The following is a 16,788-nucleotide window of genomic DNA, read 5'->3' on the forward strand; positions in this document are numbered from 1 at the left end:
AAACATAAAAGGCCAGAAAATGATAGAAACTGAGTATAGAAATCTGAAATAGGTGATTATGAAAGCAGCACAGTCGGCTCATTTTTCACACACATATCTAAACTTGCATGCACACACACGCGCCTACTGAGTGCAGCCATTCTTATCAGCATCAAGTTGACAGCGGGGTCAACGAGGGTCACGACCTCTGATCAGAGCCAATTGGCCTTTGACTCCTGTCACTACGAATCAAAGGCAGAAAAGGTTAAGACGTAAAAGAACAGAAATGCTAAGACATAATCCTACTGGCACGCACACACACACACACACACACACACACACACACACACACAATGTCTGCGTGAATAGTTCCTTTATATTAATGCAAGTGTCTGCCTGCGTCTGCGAGTGTCTGTTTTTGTTTTAATACTGTTTGTTTGTGTGTGTGTGTGTGTGTGTGTGTGTGTGTGTGCGTGCGTGCGTGCGTGTGTGTGTGTGTTTTAGTGGTAGGTATTTTTATCCATGGCAAACATTAGATTAAAGGCTGCTGGTCATGGGAGCTGTGATGGACCTCGATGTGATTATAGCAAATGTGTGGCGTGTGATGCAGCTCAGAACATTCCTGCATTGCACCACATTCTCACATTCACACACACATAGTTCACACACATGTACACCCGGTGCTGGCGTCCTCATGAACTAAAACACCTGCACACAAGCAAAAAGGCTGCATAATGGATGCCAGTCCAAGACGAAGCTTCTGTTCTGTACCAATCAAACAGTTTTTACAATGTTGTTTAGACTGAGACACTTTTGTCTGTTTTAGATTTTGGGGGGAAAAGTTAGTAAGTGTCTTTTAATTATGACACAGTTACTCCAAAATTTAAGCTACAGTCATGTGGCAAGTTTCACATGGACACTTCAAAAAGGAAAAGATACAGCAAGCTCGTCATTATCTGAGATGAAACCCAGACGAATCAAACCGAGACTGGTTTTAAATTAATGATGAGCTCTGCGTGCATTATCTCTTTTCTTACATGGCGTGCTGTGCAGATATGAATCAAATGATACAAAAGAGTAGATTTTCAAAAGAATCAATTACAAGTCAATTTAATTTACATAAATAGTTCAGCAGCTATATATTACAGGATTCATGACTACACTGTAAGGATTGATTCAGTCAGTGAAACTGTACCCACAGGGACCTGCTGCTACAGAAGCAGTTCAGATAGAAAAATCACTGACATATTTATTTTAATTAAAAGTAAAGGGCTGGAAAACGTACAAATGTACAGGCCTTCAGTTGTTTCTACTTGGCTAGCTGGTATCTGCTGAAATTATCTGTCAAGACGCTTCAAACATACAGTGCTTCCTTCAGTCAACAGCACTCAATGTATCTTAGGTTGCAATAACCATAGCAACAGTAGTGAATTGTTTAAGGAGATCCTCCATCCTCAAAGATGGATATTGGCTGTAGGATGCCACACATACTGAATACTCATGAAACACTCTTTTATACAATGCGATCTGTACTACCACAGATTACAACCCATAACTGGTCAGTAAAGAGTTCTTTGTCCCTGTCCTAGTTCTACCTCAAGGTCTCTGGTGTTTACAATGTCTTCTCATAGACATGACCAGCTTTGAGATCAGCTGTGACTATCAAGGTGAGGCCGGCAGCCGAGGGCCAGGGCCGTCACAGCAGACAGAGAGGAAAGCAGTGAGACAGAACAAGTCAGCTAAGTATCCCTTAAGCATACGGTGAAGGTCATGACTGCTCTTCCATGCTGGCATTGCAAGAAGACATCAGGGCTGAGGTAATGAGCGGTCCTGCATACTGTTGGACAGGTAGGATGTCTGCTAATTTAGTTAGCAAACAGGATATGCTGGCTTATTCCGGAGTCTATTAACAGTGACAACTTTTAGGAAGGAAACTTTCCAAACTGAGTTCAGGACTTGCAGCACATATCAAATAAACTATGAGAAGAGTTCTCTGTAAGCCTTGCAGGAGTTTGCAGCGGCACAGTGAGAGTGACATATAAAATACAAAAGAAAGAAAGGATGATGAAAGAATCAAGTCTCTCTTTCAATCGTTATCTCACTCATGGGAGTCCAACTTTGTTATTTCCCTGCTGTTTTACAGTGTGTTATTCTTGTTTCCACATCCACACACACAAGCTACACTTATCATTAATCTATCCAATTATTCTCTCACAGCCTACAGCTTCGTCAATGTGAGAGTGTTTGTAAGCTACACACATGTGTAGCTTCGTTTCTTCGCCTGTTTGTGCATCTGTGTCTTTGTCCGTCTGTTCGTCTACTCGCCGAGCCCCAGGGAACTTTAGCTGTCTGGTGCAACATTTCCCCAGGGGAGGACTTTGTTGGCTGCGCCACCAGAGGGGGGAAGATGGTGGCGGGGGCGAGGAAACCGGGGCACATTTCCTGTGGAAATGGGGTTATCACTTCACCAATTATTGTTGCAATTACAGCAGGAGGCCTGCAGAAGCCTGGGAACAAAGCCTATAGGCATACAGATGGGCACTCATGTTAAGACACGTACAAAAATCATCTCCAACACACGTTGCCATGCATACAAAAGTAAAATCTTGTGTTGCCTGTGGGAGAAGGAAGACCACAGCCAGGCTGTCAGCTGGTTTGGCCACCATTGGACTCCTTCCTTCTCCATCTAAGCCAAAATTCAAATGAATGCAGGTACAACTGTGCCAAGATCACACCACACTACATTTATGTCTTTTAAGATTGTGTCGAACAATCGTCTAAAACACTGACTTTTCATTATGGGCCCTTTAGATGTAGAATTAGTTGTCTCCTACTATGACACACTTCACAGGATACAGCAACAATTTGTAATACCATTTTGCTCAGGTGGGATCACCACTGGGCTGATATCTGTAATCTGTTGCTGGCATTACACACTTCTTTGATCATTCCATTTAAAACTTTTTCTTTAAATCACGAGATCTCTTGCAATCTGTCAAATCAAATCTCTACTCATTGCTTGTTCTATATGGGCTTAAATCATCACACACACATATACACACACAACCAGCACACCACATACCACAGCAAAATTATAGCCAAACATACTACCAGCTACATCTGGACTGTGTCACCGGCAGACCAGACCCACGTGGACCGCTTGACCTTCGACCTCAGTGTGTACCATTATTCATCATCATCAGACTGTTTGGCCCGCCGGGTTGCCATGCTGCTGCGCGCACACACACATTAGAGTCCATTCGCTATTTACTTTTTAATCTAATGTATTTTTTCATCTTTATTTATCCAAGAGGGTTCACTGAGAACACTCACTGTTTTCCCTGCTTCGCATTCACACACTTACATACGGTCTTATGTGGGAGCCGCCCAGTGGAGAACAATGTTGGTGGTTAAATGTTTTGACCACAGTTACCCAGACAGATGTTCCTGATGAGGAGCTACAGCTTGTCCCTTTTTTCTAAACCTCATCTTTCAAATACATATGAAATTTGAATACACAATATTTATCTTCCTGAGCCACGTACAGTGGTATGTTTTCATCCTACCAGTACACTCATATGCTACTGAGGTAAGACGCCTTGTTGAGATCAAAAACATTTTAACTCAACTCAGTTTTATTTATATAGTACCAAATCATATATTTTATATAAAGTGGGTCCAGACCGTGCATATTCTTCATAATGGACCCAACAATTCCCACCATGAGCAAGTTCTTGGCAACTGTACTCCCTTTTAACAGGTTCTTGAGTAGAACTAGGCAAACGGCCATCAACCGTAATCTCCCCAAATAATAACGTAATTTGCAATAAAATCATTGAATCACCTCATGTCCTGACTCCTAAAAGAATTCTGTTGCTTTTAAGTCCAAAAACAATGTGTCTACCAAATTTATTTGCAGCCCATACTTAAGTGTAAAATATAATCTCTTTGGCAAAATGGCCAAAAACTTGATTTAAGATTTTTAGATTTAGTTAGTACCACATCTGTCTGTCATACTGGTGAGACTGGCTGAGGTTTATGACTCTGAAGTTGACGTTTGCCAAGAGGAAAATCGACCTTTAGTGGCCTGGATTTGTGACAGACACTCAAGAAAACCACGACTCTGTTTCCTCACAGACTGGTGAGCAGTCTAACTACATAAGAGTGAAATCAACACTTTTCGAGAGGTTTTGTACCTCCACGCCCTTCAGAGAGAAAGATCACTGCAGTCTTTAAATTGTCTGTGGCTCCTACTTCTTGGCTCATCCTCAAAGCACGTTTGACATATGGTATGCTTCATGGACATTTGTTTTGGAAAATGGGCAGTAACTATATCTCTACATCTTAAAAAGGGTGGACAACAAGACAGTAGCTGTCCTGTGAAGGTTATGGATATTTACAATGTCTACAGTGAGTTAAGATTTATCAGCCTTGATGGTCAAATTTATAACAAATCCCTACTTTAAAGTCTGGTCAGTTGATAAAAAACACTATCTGTCACTGTACATCTTCTATTTTCTGATAAGTCCTGGCTCTATTTAAACAGGAAAAGGAAGTCTGACTTCCAACCTTTTGTGGCACTTGTCTGATCTTTCCAGCACTGACAAAACAGAGAATTAAATTCTTGTGGCTTCTTCTTGTTTATGCAGCCATGGGAATGTCAGATCGCTAACAACAAGGGTTAAAGATCAGATGTTTTGTGCACATATATAGACACAGGTTTGTCTGAATTCTACAAGCTGTCATTTTACATCCATCATACCCACTTTCTTCACAATCATTGTAGAAAAAGTAACAGTTTGATATTTCACCCTCTGATTATCTGCTGTGTGTCTACACACCCTCAAATCTTGCGTCTCCAGGCTGTAAACTACTGGTTAAAGTTGTTCTTAGCACTGTTGATTCCATCTACTTCGGTTTTTTCTAGCTGGCCAACAAGTCAAGTGTGTCTTTACGGATTAAATTCCATCATGCAACTGAAGTGAAAGGAATGCAGTGAGAAATATCTGTCTGCACAAAGCTGCAAAGAGAAACAACTTAAGACTTCCATACAAATAAAAAAAACAGTTGGCTCTATTTTCTTAATTTTGGCATTTCTCTTAAGTTTTCATTGCGTTTGACTTAAATCCCCTGGACATTTGTACACCTGAGTAATAGGAGTGAAAACTTTTCTTAAGTCTATTGAATGTTATATAGGAAAAAAATGAGAAGGGGTGAGAACCTCAGCTCTGGATTATTGACAGTGGAGCAGATTGGAGCAAATTAATACTTAAGGGAAATGGAAGAAATATGAAGGTTGTGGGTTGTTTCTTTTTTTAGTTAATTACAGGCTTCAGGCTAAAGCCAGCCTCTAATATTAACACCAGAAACCTCTTGAGGGTAAATTTACAGCATGTCCACTGTTGTCAGGGACTGTTGTTGCCAAAACAAGGGTGTAATTAGACTCCTTTCACTGTCTCTGTCCAGAGAGAAGAGAAAACCCTCAAGTACCCAGCCCCTTAATCAGGGGGTTTTATGTCTTAGTAAGGACCTAAGGTTTGGTTGCAAGAAAATCTCATCAAGTGCTCCCTATATTCTGGGGAAGTGACTTTAAACAGTTAGGGAGGCTAAAGTTTTTTCAAGAACCTCGGTTACATCTATACTTTATATCTTTATCATCATTTATATCAACCTGCGAAATAAGGTCTTCTTCTAGAGAAAATAGCTGCCTTTTCTTCTGAAGTTTGGGATGAGCAAACAGCTGCCGTTTTCAACAGTGACAAGCAATTGCCACCGTTGGGGACTGTTTCCATTAAAGTGAATAATAGAGAATAGCCTGATTCTGTGCCAGATAACCGTCCCAGTGAAATCCACATCTCAGCAACATCCCAGCCCTGAGCCTGATAAGCACTGGCCTAGATAGGAACAGATCTGAAAGAATAAATGAATAATGAAATATCTCTTGATTTTTAATATTACTCCGAAGGCTTTTGTCCTTTAGTAGTAAACAGAGAGGAGAGAAAGGTGAGGTCAGGGAAAAAGGAGGAAGATGTACAATGTATACCAAAAACCTGCAACCTCAACATGGCGAAGAAATGTATAAACGTTCAACAGATCAAATAAAGCTTGGGCTTTATAGACATCCTGGCACATATATCCAGCCATTGAGAACTTTACATTAGACTATAGTTTCATCTACGTAAGTGTAGGTTTCCAAGACAAGGAGAAAATAACAAGCTCTTTGAATCAGTACTTCCCAAAAGCTGGATGATTACAACTGCCACAGCAGAGAAACATGCTGTGTTCTTGAGATTCTGGAAAGAAAATTTTGACTTTCCGCTTTATGGAAATGGCACGTCAAGTTAGAATAGCTTTTACAGCAAAGCACTGCCAAAAAACACACCTGTGTTTCATGGTGATGAAATGTTTACATCCATTTTGAAATTCTAATTTAATCCCTAATCTAATTTTCTTCGGAAAATAAAACCACAGAGGCATTTATACTGTTTGTATTTCCTGTTTCTTTGAACTGGATGTTTAAAAATAACTTACGATTTATTTTAAAGGTTTTTCTATGTAATGAAAAACTTTTCGCTAGCTAGCCAAGTGGCAATATCAAGCCAGAACAGTAATAAATGTCTTTAAATCCAAAGGAGATCGACACTGAGCTGGAGAGTGAGTTTGGGGGAGAAGATAGGACCATATAATGAGGCTGATCATTTTGATGTAGCCTTTTACAAATTAATTAAAACAGCTGAAATGCTCGTGTTGTGTCTAACTATGAATAAATAAATATTCAATCCCCCCTACGGTGAAGGGGATCAAAGTTTTACCTGCATTTTTTTGAATCTGGCTACGATGGAGAAGGAAGGATCAGCGGTGGCCAAATCAGCTCACAGCTGCTGGTTTGTGTGTCTGTAGGCTCGCTTCTCTTACAGATAACACAACTACACAACAACCTTCTACTTTATACAAAACAGCTGCTTCATCTGGGTTTTGTAGGAAAGCAGCTGTTTATGACTGCTTAAATTTCCTCAACCGGTGTGTTGCTGAGGACGTCTGGGTAACGTAGAGTCGCAACATATATATTGAAACAGCAGGTTTTATATGTGCAACATATTTCTTTTAAATTGAATTTTACCAACATGCACATGAGCAAACATGCATCTGGACACTGATGAACTAATCTACTGCGTAGTATAACCAAGCAATTTGCATGCTAATAGCATGAAATTGAAAAGGACTCATTTATATTCACATTATAATTTGGGCATCTGTCCAAAAAGACACATAGGGGAAACAGCAGGATAAGTTTAAACGGCTGGATTACGGCCATCACAGGCAATCAGCACTGTAGAGGTCAAAGGTCAGAGCCAATGTCTCCACTCATACCAAACAAACTCATAGGATTCAATTCAAATATTCTCCAGCGACTGATTAACATTAAATGTCTATTGCAAACCAATTCACAATGTGAGTGCTGTATGAATAAAACATGACTCTCCATGTGGGGAAATAGATTCACACTGACTTAATAAACCATCCAAACCTCCTCTGAGCCATTTATGGAGTTTTATTCTGTGATTGTGTCAATGAATCTTTATATTCTCATGTGACACTTTATGAAGTAGCTGCAGATGAACTTTGACAGCAGTTAAGGTGGTTGTGTGTATGTATGTGTGTGTCTCTTTAGGACCTTCCCATAAATATATTTTTGCATGTTTACATACTTGCTTCACTTGAAGCCTCTTGCTTCTGTATGGCTGTGTTTGTGCATGTTCTTTAACGTGGTGCGTCCATCGTGATTAGTTCAATAGTTCAGTGTGCAGTGGCCTCTAAACATGTTTCAGCTAATGCTTTGCAGGAAAATGTCTCTTTTGTTTGTGTGTGTGTGTGTGTGTGTGGTAGAGAAATGGTATCACTAACTGCCATCTCATCAAGAAAATCACACTACCGTCCACTGAATAGCTAGGATAATCGACTCATTACACTCAAGCGTATTAGCCCACTCTTCCATATGGGCGGCATGAAGTTATAGTGAATAACTGGGATAATTTAGAGAGAGGGAGACTGGGGGGATAGGAGGTAATCAGGCATGTATTTAAGTATTTAAAGCTGTTTTTTTTTCCATTTCAGACACATGAAGCTGTCTGGTCAGTCAGACTGATTACACTTCACCAATCAGAACAAATCTCTCAGACAGTGAAAAGACCTTTTTCGCCTCCACGATGTAGTTTCACAAAAGCTAAAACAACAGCAGATGGGAAATAGCATGCTGTGTCCCAAATATCTGCTAATTTGTACATGATTTGACAGATGTCATTAAAATTACAACTTTGAAAGGTTACAGTCAATTAAACTTAATTGTACTCATTGATTTGTATTTGTATTGTTTGTACTCATGGGGGGGCTGCAAGAGATCAGACAGATTTGTTTAAAACAAAATTGTCAAAATTGAAGCAGCATGGGGCGAGATATGCTGTCTCTAGGATAGATCAAGCTCCAACATGGGATCCTACACTTCCCATGATGCAGTATGATAGCATCTTTCATTAAACCATCCCTGCCAGGTAAATGCCCGTTTCTTTCAAGCTCAAATGGCCCAGTTTGTCATTGTAATCTTCAGCCCAAAGTAAGACTTAGAAAGTTTAGAAACCTCCCCACAGTGCCATGACAGAAAAAAAGATTGTCATTGTGACGCAAAACACTTCATTATGGATTAAAACTTCTACATGCTGCTTTACAGTCTCCTCTTCTCTTTTGTTTTCTCTTTATTCATTTTTATTGTCTCATTGTTACTGGCACGGTAGCCTCAGAGGCCACTGTCGTGTTATTGACAGTCATTGTCCTTCCCATAGTGTTGCTTTGTAGTTGAAATCAGTGCATGTCTACAGAGTCAGGGATTGTGGGTTTGAGTCCCATCTGGGGTGATTGACAGCAGAGTGGTGCAGTGAAAGCGTGCTGGGCCTATAACCCAGAGGTCATCAACTGCTATCAAGCCTTTTACTCACAGCCTTTCAGATATATCAGTTAAAGGGGCCCTGCACAGTTCCCTTGTATACAAGCAAAACTATGTTTACATTCGGTGTTCCTCACCAAAAAGCATTGTGTATCCGTCAGACCTAATAAACGTGATTTCTTTCCTCATAAAACATCTGCAAAGCTGATTTCTGAAGTATTTTAGATCTAATTGTTGACATAGATGTTTGTTAGCACACAGTCTTCTTTCCTCACTTTGTCCGGACATTGCTGCATTTCCTGTGTGTTACCTCCAGCTGTTGACTCAATGGAATAGTGTGACACCATTGGTAGGACTGTGTGTTTACTCATTCATAGAAAAACAGCTCCATGCATTTACTAAAAGTCTAAAACTCCACAGGGAATCTAAGAAAAGAAAAAATAAGGAACTTCGCTCATTTTGCAACACCGACTTTCTTTTAGTCTGCAATAATAGGCTGACACTGGTCAAGTGATGATGAGTCATTTTCTAAGAATTGACAAAGCTACTCTAGATTACAAGATGACATCATACACACATTTCATATAAAGTGACTATTAAAATCACTCATCGTTCTTTCACACCACCATTCAGTAGAACAAATAACAGATATAAAGTTAATTTTGTCTGTTTGCGTGACTATACACACTACACGCAGTAAATTCATTATATACAGTTAGAATCGGTATGTAGCTCAGACTTGGTTCACAGCTTCAGTCCGATGAGAGCCTCCCTGCTTCAGCTGGTAAGCTGAAATAAAATAGCTCGCCGCTGCTGGCAGGTGAAACCTTTAGATGTCAAAAAAGACAGCTTGATGGATTTAAAGAGTCTCTCCGCTGTGGTTTTGAACATGTTTCGAAAGCATGGTGGTTGGAGCAGTTTTTCAGCCAGTATGAAAATCAGCTAAATTATTAGTTTTCATTAAGTCTCCAGACGTGTACAGTTTTCTTCCAGTATCATGTATTAAAAAGTGGTCACACTCTAAATTCATGTGTTTATAAAAAATATCAACCAGTAATTTCTCTGCAGTTTCATATTTTGTTTTCCTTTCTATCCTTTTATTTCCAATCGTTTGTCATCGTCGTGATAATGAACAGTTTTCCTTCTGTCAAACTGCACATATTTCATAGGATTTTGTTAGTACACTCACATACTGTTGTGTTTCTTTTTTAAATGCTCTCTTGTTGTCCTCGTCTTCTCTTACTTCATTGTATCATCATTTTGCTGGTCACCAGTGAAATCACTGGGATGTGTTTATAGTAGCCCATTTCCTTTAAACATGAGGTGAAATACTCAATCACTTAAAAGTCAGACTTCTGGTTGTCCTATTAGTTGTTAGCTATGTACAGACTGAGGACTATCAAAATGTGTGTACAGCGTGTCTGATCTGTCAAACGACCTCTGAATCAAAGTGTTTAAGTGGAGCTGAAATCCTTTGCTAATTACAGCGATTCCACGACAAAAAAAACCTCCTTCCTCCCTGTCTGTGAAAATGATGATGGGACAGGAAATGACCACACCATGGAGCTCCCACAGAGAGAGGAAGAACGCACACACACACACACACACACACACACACACACACACAGGCATGATAGTGGACATGTAGCCCAAGACAATCCCTACACACATCATATTTACCTTTTGTTTGCTTTCCAAAGATGAGCACGCCGGTCACTGTGGATATAAAATACACACAAACCTCTGTGGTTCAAAGACATGAGGATTTGCATCCTCAGAATACACAACAAAGGCTGTGGTGGGCAGAGATCCTGGAACTCAAACGGCTCTATTTAAGTATGCACGCGAGCTTGTACCTTCAAAGTGACTTAAAAACCTAAACACACATTCAAGCATGTGCAGCCACACACACACATACATACTCAAGGACATACAGGAACAAGTTCATGTGTGCTCACAAAGACACACACACACACACATACACACACAAAACAGGCATGCGTCTACTTTTGCAGCTCTTCACATTTTCACATTCAGATTTCATTAGAGCTAAATTCCCACCTGGGAGAAACCGACAAGGTTTCCCTACTCCCTCTCTCTCTGCACTTTCTAGGTCACGAATGGTCGACTACAGCCTTATCACATCTACTCCACAGACCCTTTGTGTTTTCGGCTTATGTAAGAACGTGTAATCAGTTGGTTTCTTACTGTACGGTGTCTCTTGTAAACATGATTAAAGGGAGATGTGTTTGTCTCACCGTAACTAAAGGCCTGCATGCCTCGAAAAGCTTTAAATTTGAGGGTGGTTCACCGTAAATAAGGCTGAGAAGGCAAAAGATCGAATCCCAAATCCTGTGTTAATTGGAAGATGCAGGCCTTTGCTTTCTCATTACTTTTCACCGTCACATTCGTTATAACCAAACAACAAAACACCCAACATGGATCAAAGTCTTAAATCCCGTCCTATTTGGAGGAGAGGGCTGAGGGGGCTTACTGCTTCAGGACGCCTGAGAAAACTTCAAATACAGTGTCCGTCAAATCTTCCTTCTATTCTCCGGTGAGGTAAACCCCGCCCCACTGCTGCTCCCACAAGGTTACAACAAACACCAACAACGTTCAGATGCTTATGCTGCACCGCCTCACCCTTTAAGTGGACCTGTCTACTCCAATTCAACCATACATAAAGCTACTAACGGGAGAGACTGTGCTTCTGTCTGACACTGGCATGTTGATTCAATAACATGTGTTTATGCAACATGCTGCACAGTGGCAGCAAGTGCATGAAGAAAAAGAGGGTGAAACAGCATACCAATGCACAAATCAGTTCTCCACCACAGTATGTATTAAATAACTTGGCTGGAGTTTCATATTTGACTTAAAATGAGCTCTGTTGTGTCTGTCAGCAGGGTTTTTCAACATCCTCTGCATGGATTTCACTGTGGTGGACAGATCGGCCTGGGGCCAAGAAATAATTAATTTGGTGCTGATCTGGATCTGGGATTTCTGCCATCAGATAATTATTTCTTTTGTTAGCCATAACTGAAACTAACAGACAGAGACACTTGACACTTGCTGTCACAAAAAGTCAGTTTATGACACGGAGGATGTTTATGGGTGTGACGCTAAATTGACAAATTGTTTCAAAGATGGTGGTGAAAGATTTCTCCGGGAAATCAATCGAATGGCAATAAAATGGCTTTGCATCTGTTATTCATAAGACTTGAATTGATATTTCAGTCAATACATTTCTGCCAAAGAAGCTGTAAATAAAAGTTTTAAAGGATGATTTTTATGGTGTTGGTTTATTGTTAATGTTTTCTCTCTAATTCCTATCAGCATCAGTGTGTATCAACCACAGATTAGAAGCCAAATTCATTCATTTGAACGACTCTTCTTTCTGTAGTTGTGTTTGTGCAGTTTTCCAGTGTAATAAGAGAATATTATTATATTTCCAGTGTGCTCACTTTTAGTTTAACTTACAAATAAAGTGCTTTAGATAATCAGCTGAAGTATTCACTTGTTTACAACCTGTCTGATTGGCTGACTTATGCTTCTTACTCAGTCAGACTTTCTTATAGCAATGTTTTTGGTGAGTACATAGACAGAAATGATGAACAAAATGAGACCTAGGTTAGACTTAAACTTGAATTTTCCTTTAGGTGTCTAATAACCTAACTTACTGTGATGTGCTATATCCATTTGCAAATGCTGAATATGTAAATTTAGGAACAAACCTCTGACATTAAGCCTGTGTTCGACAGACAAAATGAGCACTTAAATTTAAATTATTCCACTTCTGAACAGACCTCATGTTGAGAGGAGAAAGTGAGGTGGGCGGCGAAACTTGACTACTGGAGGAAGATTAATTCAATACAGGTGATTAGAGAGATGGAGGAAGTGAGGCAGTGCGGGGAGGGAAACAAAAAAAGCAGATGGAGACAGGTAGAGGGACAGAAAGGCAAAGGTATAATTTGTGCTCCGCATATCACATGACAGTGTGTGGGCATTAATGGAAGAGGAAAGAAAGAAAAGTGAAAAATGAGAAGCCGCGTGTGATTTCCATCACCTGCATGTGTGTGTGTGTGTGTGTGTGTGTGTGTGTGCGAACAATGAAAGTGCGAAAGATGTATTAGACAGTATGTATCAAACAAAGGCTTGAAACTAAAAGCAAAACAAAGAAATGAAACGTTGCCTCTCACCTGAATGTGTGAACTGCAGTCTTGGTTGAGATGCTCTCCATGCCCCGGTTAAGGTGGCCCCGAAGAAGGTTAGCAGAACCGCTGTCACCGGCCAACACATCCTCCTCCTCTTCAGGTGACTAACAAGTGGCAGCAAGCACAGTTTCAGTCAAAATTTCAGTGTTCAGGTGCTGAATCCCAACACACACAGGGACACACACTCTTAGTCCAAAGTGTTGAACTGTTCAAAACACAATCTGAATCTGATCTGAGTTCAAGTCCAAGCCACAAAGATGCTGAATCCAAACACTGTTAGAGTCCAAGTGAGTGAGGCTTGAGTTAGTCCAGATCCAGAAAATAATTCACCGCTCCTTGTGAGGGAGTAACAGCAGCATTCACACACACTTTACCATCTGTGTGTTTGTGTGTTTATATTTTTTGAGTGTGTGTGTGGGCTTCAGAGATGGAGGGGAGAATGTATTCCAAGAAAGTCGTCTCTCCGCTGCCTCCTCGCAGCTTGACAGCTCTCTTCTGTTCTGTCTCTCGTCCCTGCTCCTCTCTGCATGTGACTGTGCTCTCTCTCTCTCTCTCTATCTCTCTCTCTCTCTCTCTCTCTCTCTGGGAGGCGGAGGGAGCAGGATCCAGATCATTGTGGCCACCCTGCACACACACAAATGCAGACACTCACGTCTATTCACGGCTCTGGGAAAACCTAGTTAAAGTGGAAATGAGAGAGACAAATCAGCTTTCATCTTTATTCACATTTTTCTCACCCTGATTTTCTCAGTCTCTCACTTCTTCTTGTTGCACTTTCTCTCTTTTTTCCCCCCTACCTTTCTTTCCTTATAATATATGACACTTAAAACCAGTGATTACTCTGTACAGTACTTTACAAAAGGCACAGCGTAATGAAACAATAAGACTAAGACCGGGAGGAAGCAAGAATAAAAATGAGAGAAAAGAAAAACAACAAACAATGATCAAATACCAACAATAAGAAAAGTAGTCTGTACACACACCTACATACACATATAATATTTAGTAAGTTAAAATTATATGAAAGTGGGTTTTCTGTGAGCAGATTGCAAATCAAGCTGAAGTACCCAACAGCACCTTTTATTCTGAAGTCTTGCCATTGGAGAAGCCAGCAGGCTCCTGCCTCGGGACCTCAGACTGTGTGTAGGTTGATAAGAGGGTGAGTAGAGAGATATAACCTGGGGCCGAGCCATCAACTGCATTAAAAGTAATAAGTGAAATCTTAAAATCAATTCTAAAACAAACCGTCTCACTCGCTCTCTCAATACCAAACTCTCCTCCTCCTTTTTTTCTCATTATTTTCACCGTTTCCACTCCCAACCCAAATGCAATCATTAGAGCCCGCGCCTTCTTTCTTGCTCTGTTATTTTCATTAGATCGCAGCTCACTGGGGTAAAGCAGCGCAGGCTGAATTTTTTCACCAGCTCAAGTTCAATCACAGGCTAGCAGGGACAATTTATTCATTCTCTGGGATAAATAATGAATTTAGGTTGCGTGCAAATGAACAAGTATATACTCCCTCCAAGGACTTCGGATTCTGTAAATGATTCATTCTCCACACTTGTTTGCTATTGTGTAATTGGTGCAGCATTTATTTGAATGTGACCTAGCAATTTAATTATGTGATTAGATAGTCCTATAACCTGATGTTTACACAACCACATACAGCTTTTAATTGGATGAGGGCAAATCTGGTCAAACCTGCTTGTTAATTAAGATATTAATTATTATAACAGAAGAAGCCTTGTGGTTATGCAGACTGACCATCACCTCCTCCAGTGATGGCACTGTGCCCTGCTGGAGTGACCTTGAACAAGATGCTACTGAGGCGTCATGTTTTACTAATTAACACTAAATGCTTCGGTTATTTAAATCTTTGGAATCCATAATTTCTCATTTTCATCAACAAAACACATTATTATAATGAGTTATTAGTAGTAGTAGTAGTCTTAAGTGCTTACCTCTCATTGCTGTGATGTCTCAACTGTGGCCGTAAACCTCATCGCAGGATCACCTGTCAATCAAAAAGTGTAGATAGTACTGTGACCTTGTTGACTTTTTCTGTTGATGAAGTTCCTGTAGATGGCACTCTTTTCTTTGTTATTGCTTATGCTAACAACTCAGGCCAGTTCTTGTATGCATTATACAACCGAGAGATGTGCCAGATACTGTACAATTAAAACAACAAAAGTTGTGTGAATGGATTATTACGACCTGTGTGTTTTATCAGTGCTACGACATTTACAAATTGAAGGATGTGCTGAGCTTTCCCGCCAAAGATTCAGAAATTACAGTATGGTGGAACTAGAAATGACAAAAATGCTTTAATAATGTCCATGTCTGCTTTCTTTCTGAGATTCTGATAATTAGGAAAAAACGACAAAGTGTAAGGGTTGAAAGGTTTGATGTTTTTCCAATTTTGCAATCATACTTCTGCAATAACAGGAAAGGCAGGAAATGATGGACGCTGCAGTCACCATTCGAACATGTGAGTCAATGAGTCAACATTCTCTAATGATTGTTCGTAACTAAAACCTGCAACTGTGAAAGATTTCCTACTGAGGTAAACAAAAAAAAGTTGACTCGTCATTCAACAGCGCTACCTCAGAAGCAGATCCTTCCTGAGGTGGTTCAATCTTGTTGCTGAAGTTGTGCGTCACATGTCTAAAGAGTGTTGTCAGTTTAAAAGCCTCAAATGTCACTTTCACTTTTAAATCTGACTTACTGGGACCTCCTAAACATTTGTGTCATGAACACGGGATAATTAGAAGCTTGTCTTACCTGATCAGTCAGCTTGTTAATTACAAATAATGACCTCCTAAACAAAAAGCCACTGATTTCTCTTTGACAAGTGACATCTATTTGTCAATTAGTGTGTGAGCTCTGGCTGCTGGGATCATTACCGGTCTCAGATCTTTCCGCTGTTATTTTCTACCAACTACATAGACACACACATCCATTAACTCATGCATATTCCCTGTGTATCCTGAGTTGAGTGAGAGCGCATCAGTTAATGAGCATGTATTGTCATGCTGTTGTTTAGTTTCATGAAGTTTACGTCCTCCTTTTTCAAACTGTTGAAGACAAAAAGGCGTTCATTCATTCGGCTGTTTCTCAAAACACAGCGAGGGTGTTTTAGGACGCTAGAGGCTGTTTGCTTGCCAAAAAATAAATAAATAAATCATGGATTGGTGTTGAAAATTAAAAATCTAAATCTAAAAAAGTGGAGACACAGAGAGAGAAAATAATTTATTTCATTAATCATACCGTCTTCTTATGTTTTATTATATATTTATATATTATATAAATGCACATGATAGTGGGCCTTATAAGTAAGACTTAAACCCTTCCTCCTAACCCAGGTAACTTTTCTGGGCCAAATTTCATATTAAAGGTTTCAAAACACAATAAATATTGTTTTATTAGAGCTGATTTAGAGCTAAACGTGTGTTTAAACTGTTTACTTTCTGTGTTTGAGTAAACACTGTGAGACATTGTGGTGAAACGAGAGCCTAAATTTACCATAAAGGCAAATAAAGTCTTACCAAAACACAGCTCTGGTCTGAGGCCGCTGGTGCCTGCAGGTGAATGAACTGTGTGTAAATGTCACAGGTGGGACGGTGCTGCCATCTCGCGTTTCTTCGCGCCACTTCCCTG

General features: G+C 40.1%; 1 protein-coding gene across 4 annotated transcripts in view; it reads right to left on the reverse strand.

The window, feature by feature from the left end:
- The window catches only part of sema3h (sema domain, immunoglobulin domain (Ig), short basic domain, secreted, (semaphorin) 3H), a 56,067-nt gene extending 39,279 nt beyond the window's left edge, over window positions 1-16,788 (reverse strand). For 2 of the 4 annotated variants that reach the window (XM_019270875.2, XM_027288994.1), the window contains exons 1-3: window positions 16,677-16,788; window positions 15,093-15,145; window positions 13,117-13,755 (exon numbers count right to left, since the gene is read on the reverse strand). In XM_019270875.2, coding sequence (XP_019126420.1) covers window positions 13,117-13,216 — 100 coding nt within the window. In that variant the 5' untranslated portion in view covers window positions 13,217-13,755; window positions 15,093-15,145; window positions 16,677-16,788. Of the gene's footprint in view, window positions 1-13,116; window positions 13,808-14,208; window positions 14,307-15,092; window positions 15,146-16,676 lie in introns of those variants that run through there. The other 2 variants (XM_027288995.1, XM_019270874.2) reach the window with 2 other exon arrangements.

This window comes from Larimichthys crocea, chromosome XV (genome assembly GCF_000972845.2).
Source record: "Larimichthys crocea isolate SSNF chromosome XV, L_crocea_2.0, whole genome shotgun sequence".
NCBI lineage: Eukaryota > Metazoa > Chordata > Actinopteri > Sciaenidae > Larimichthys > Larimichthys crocea.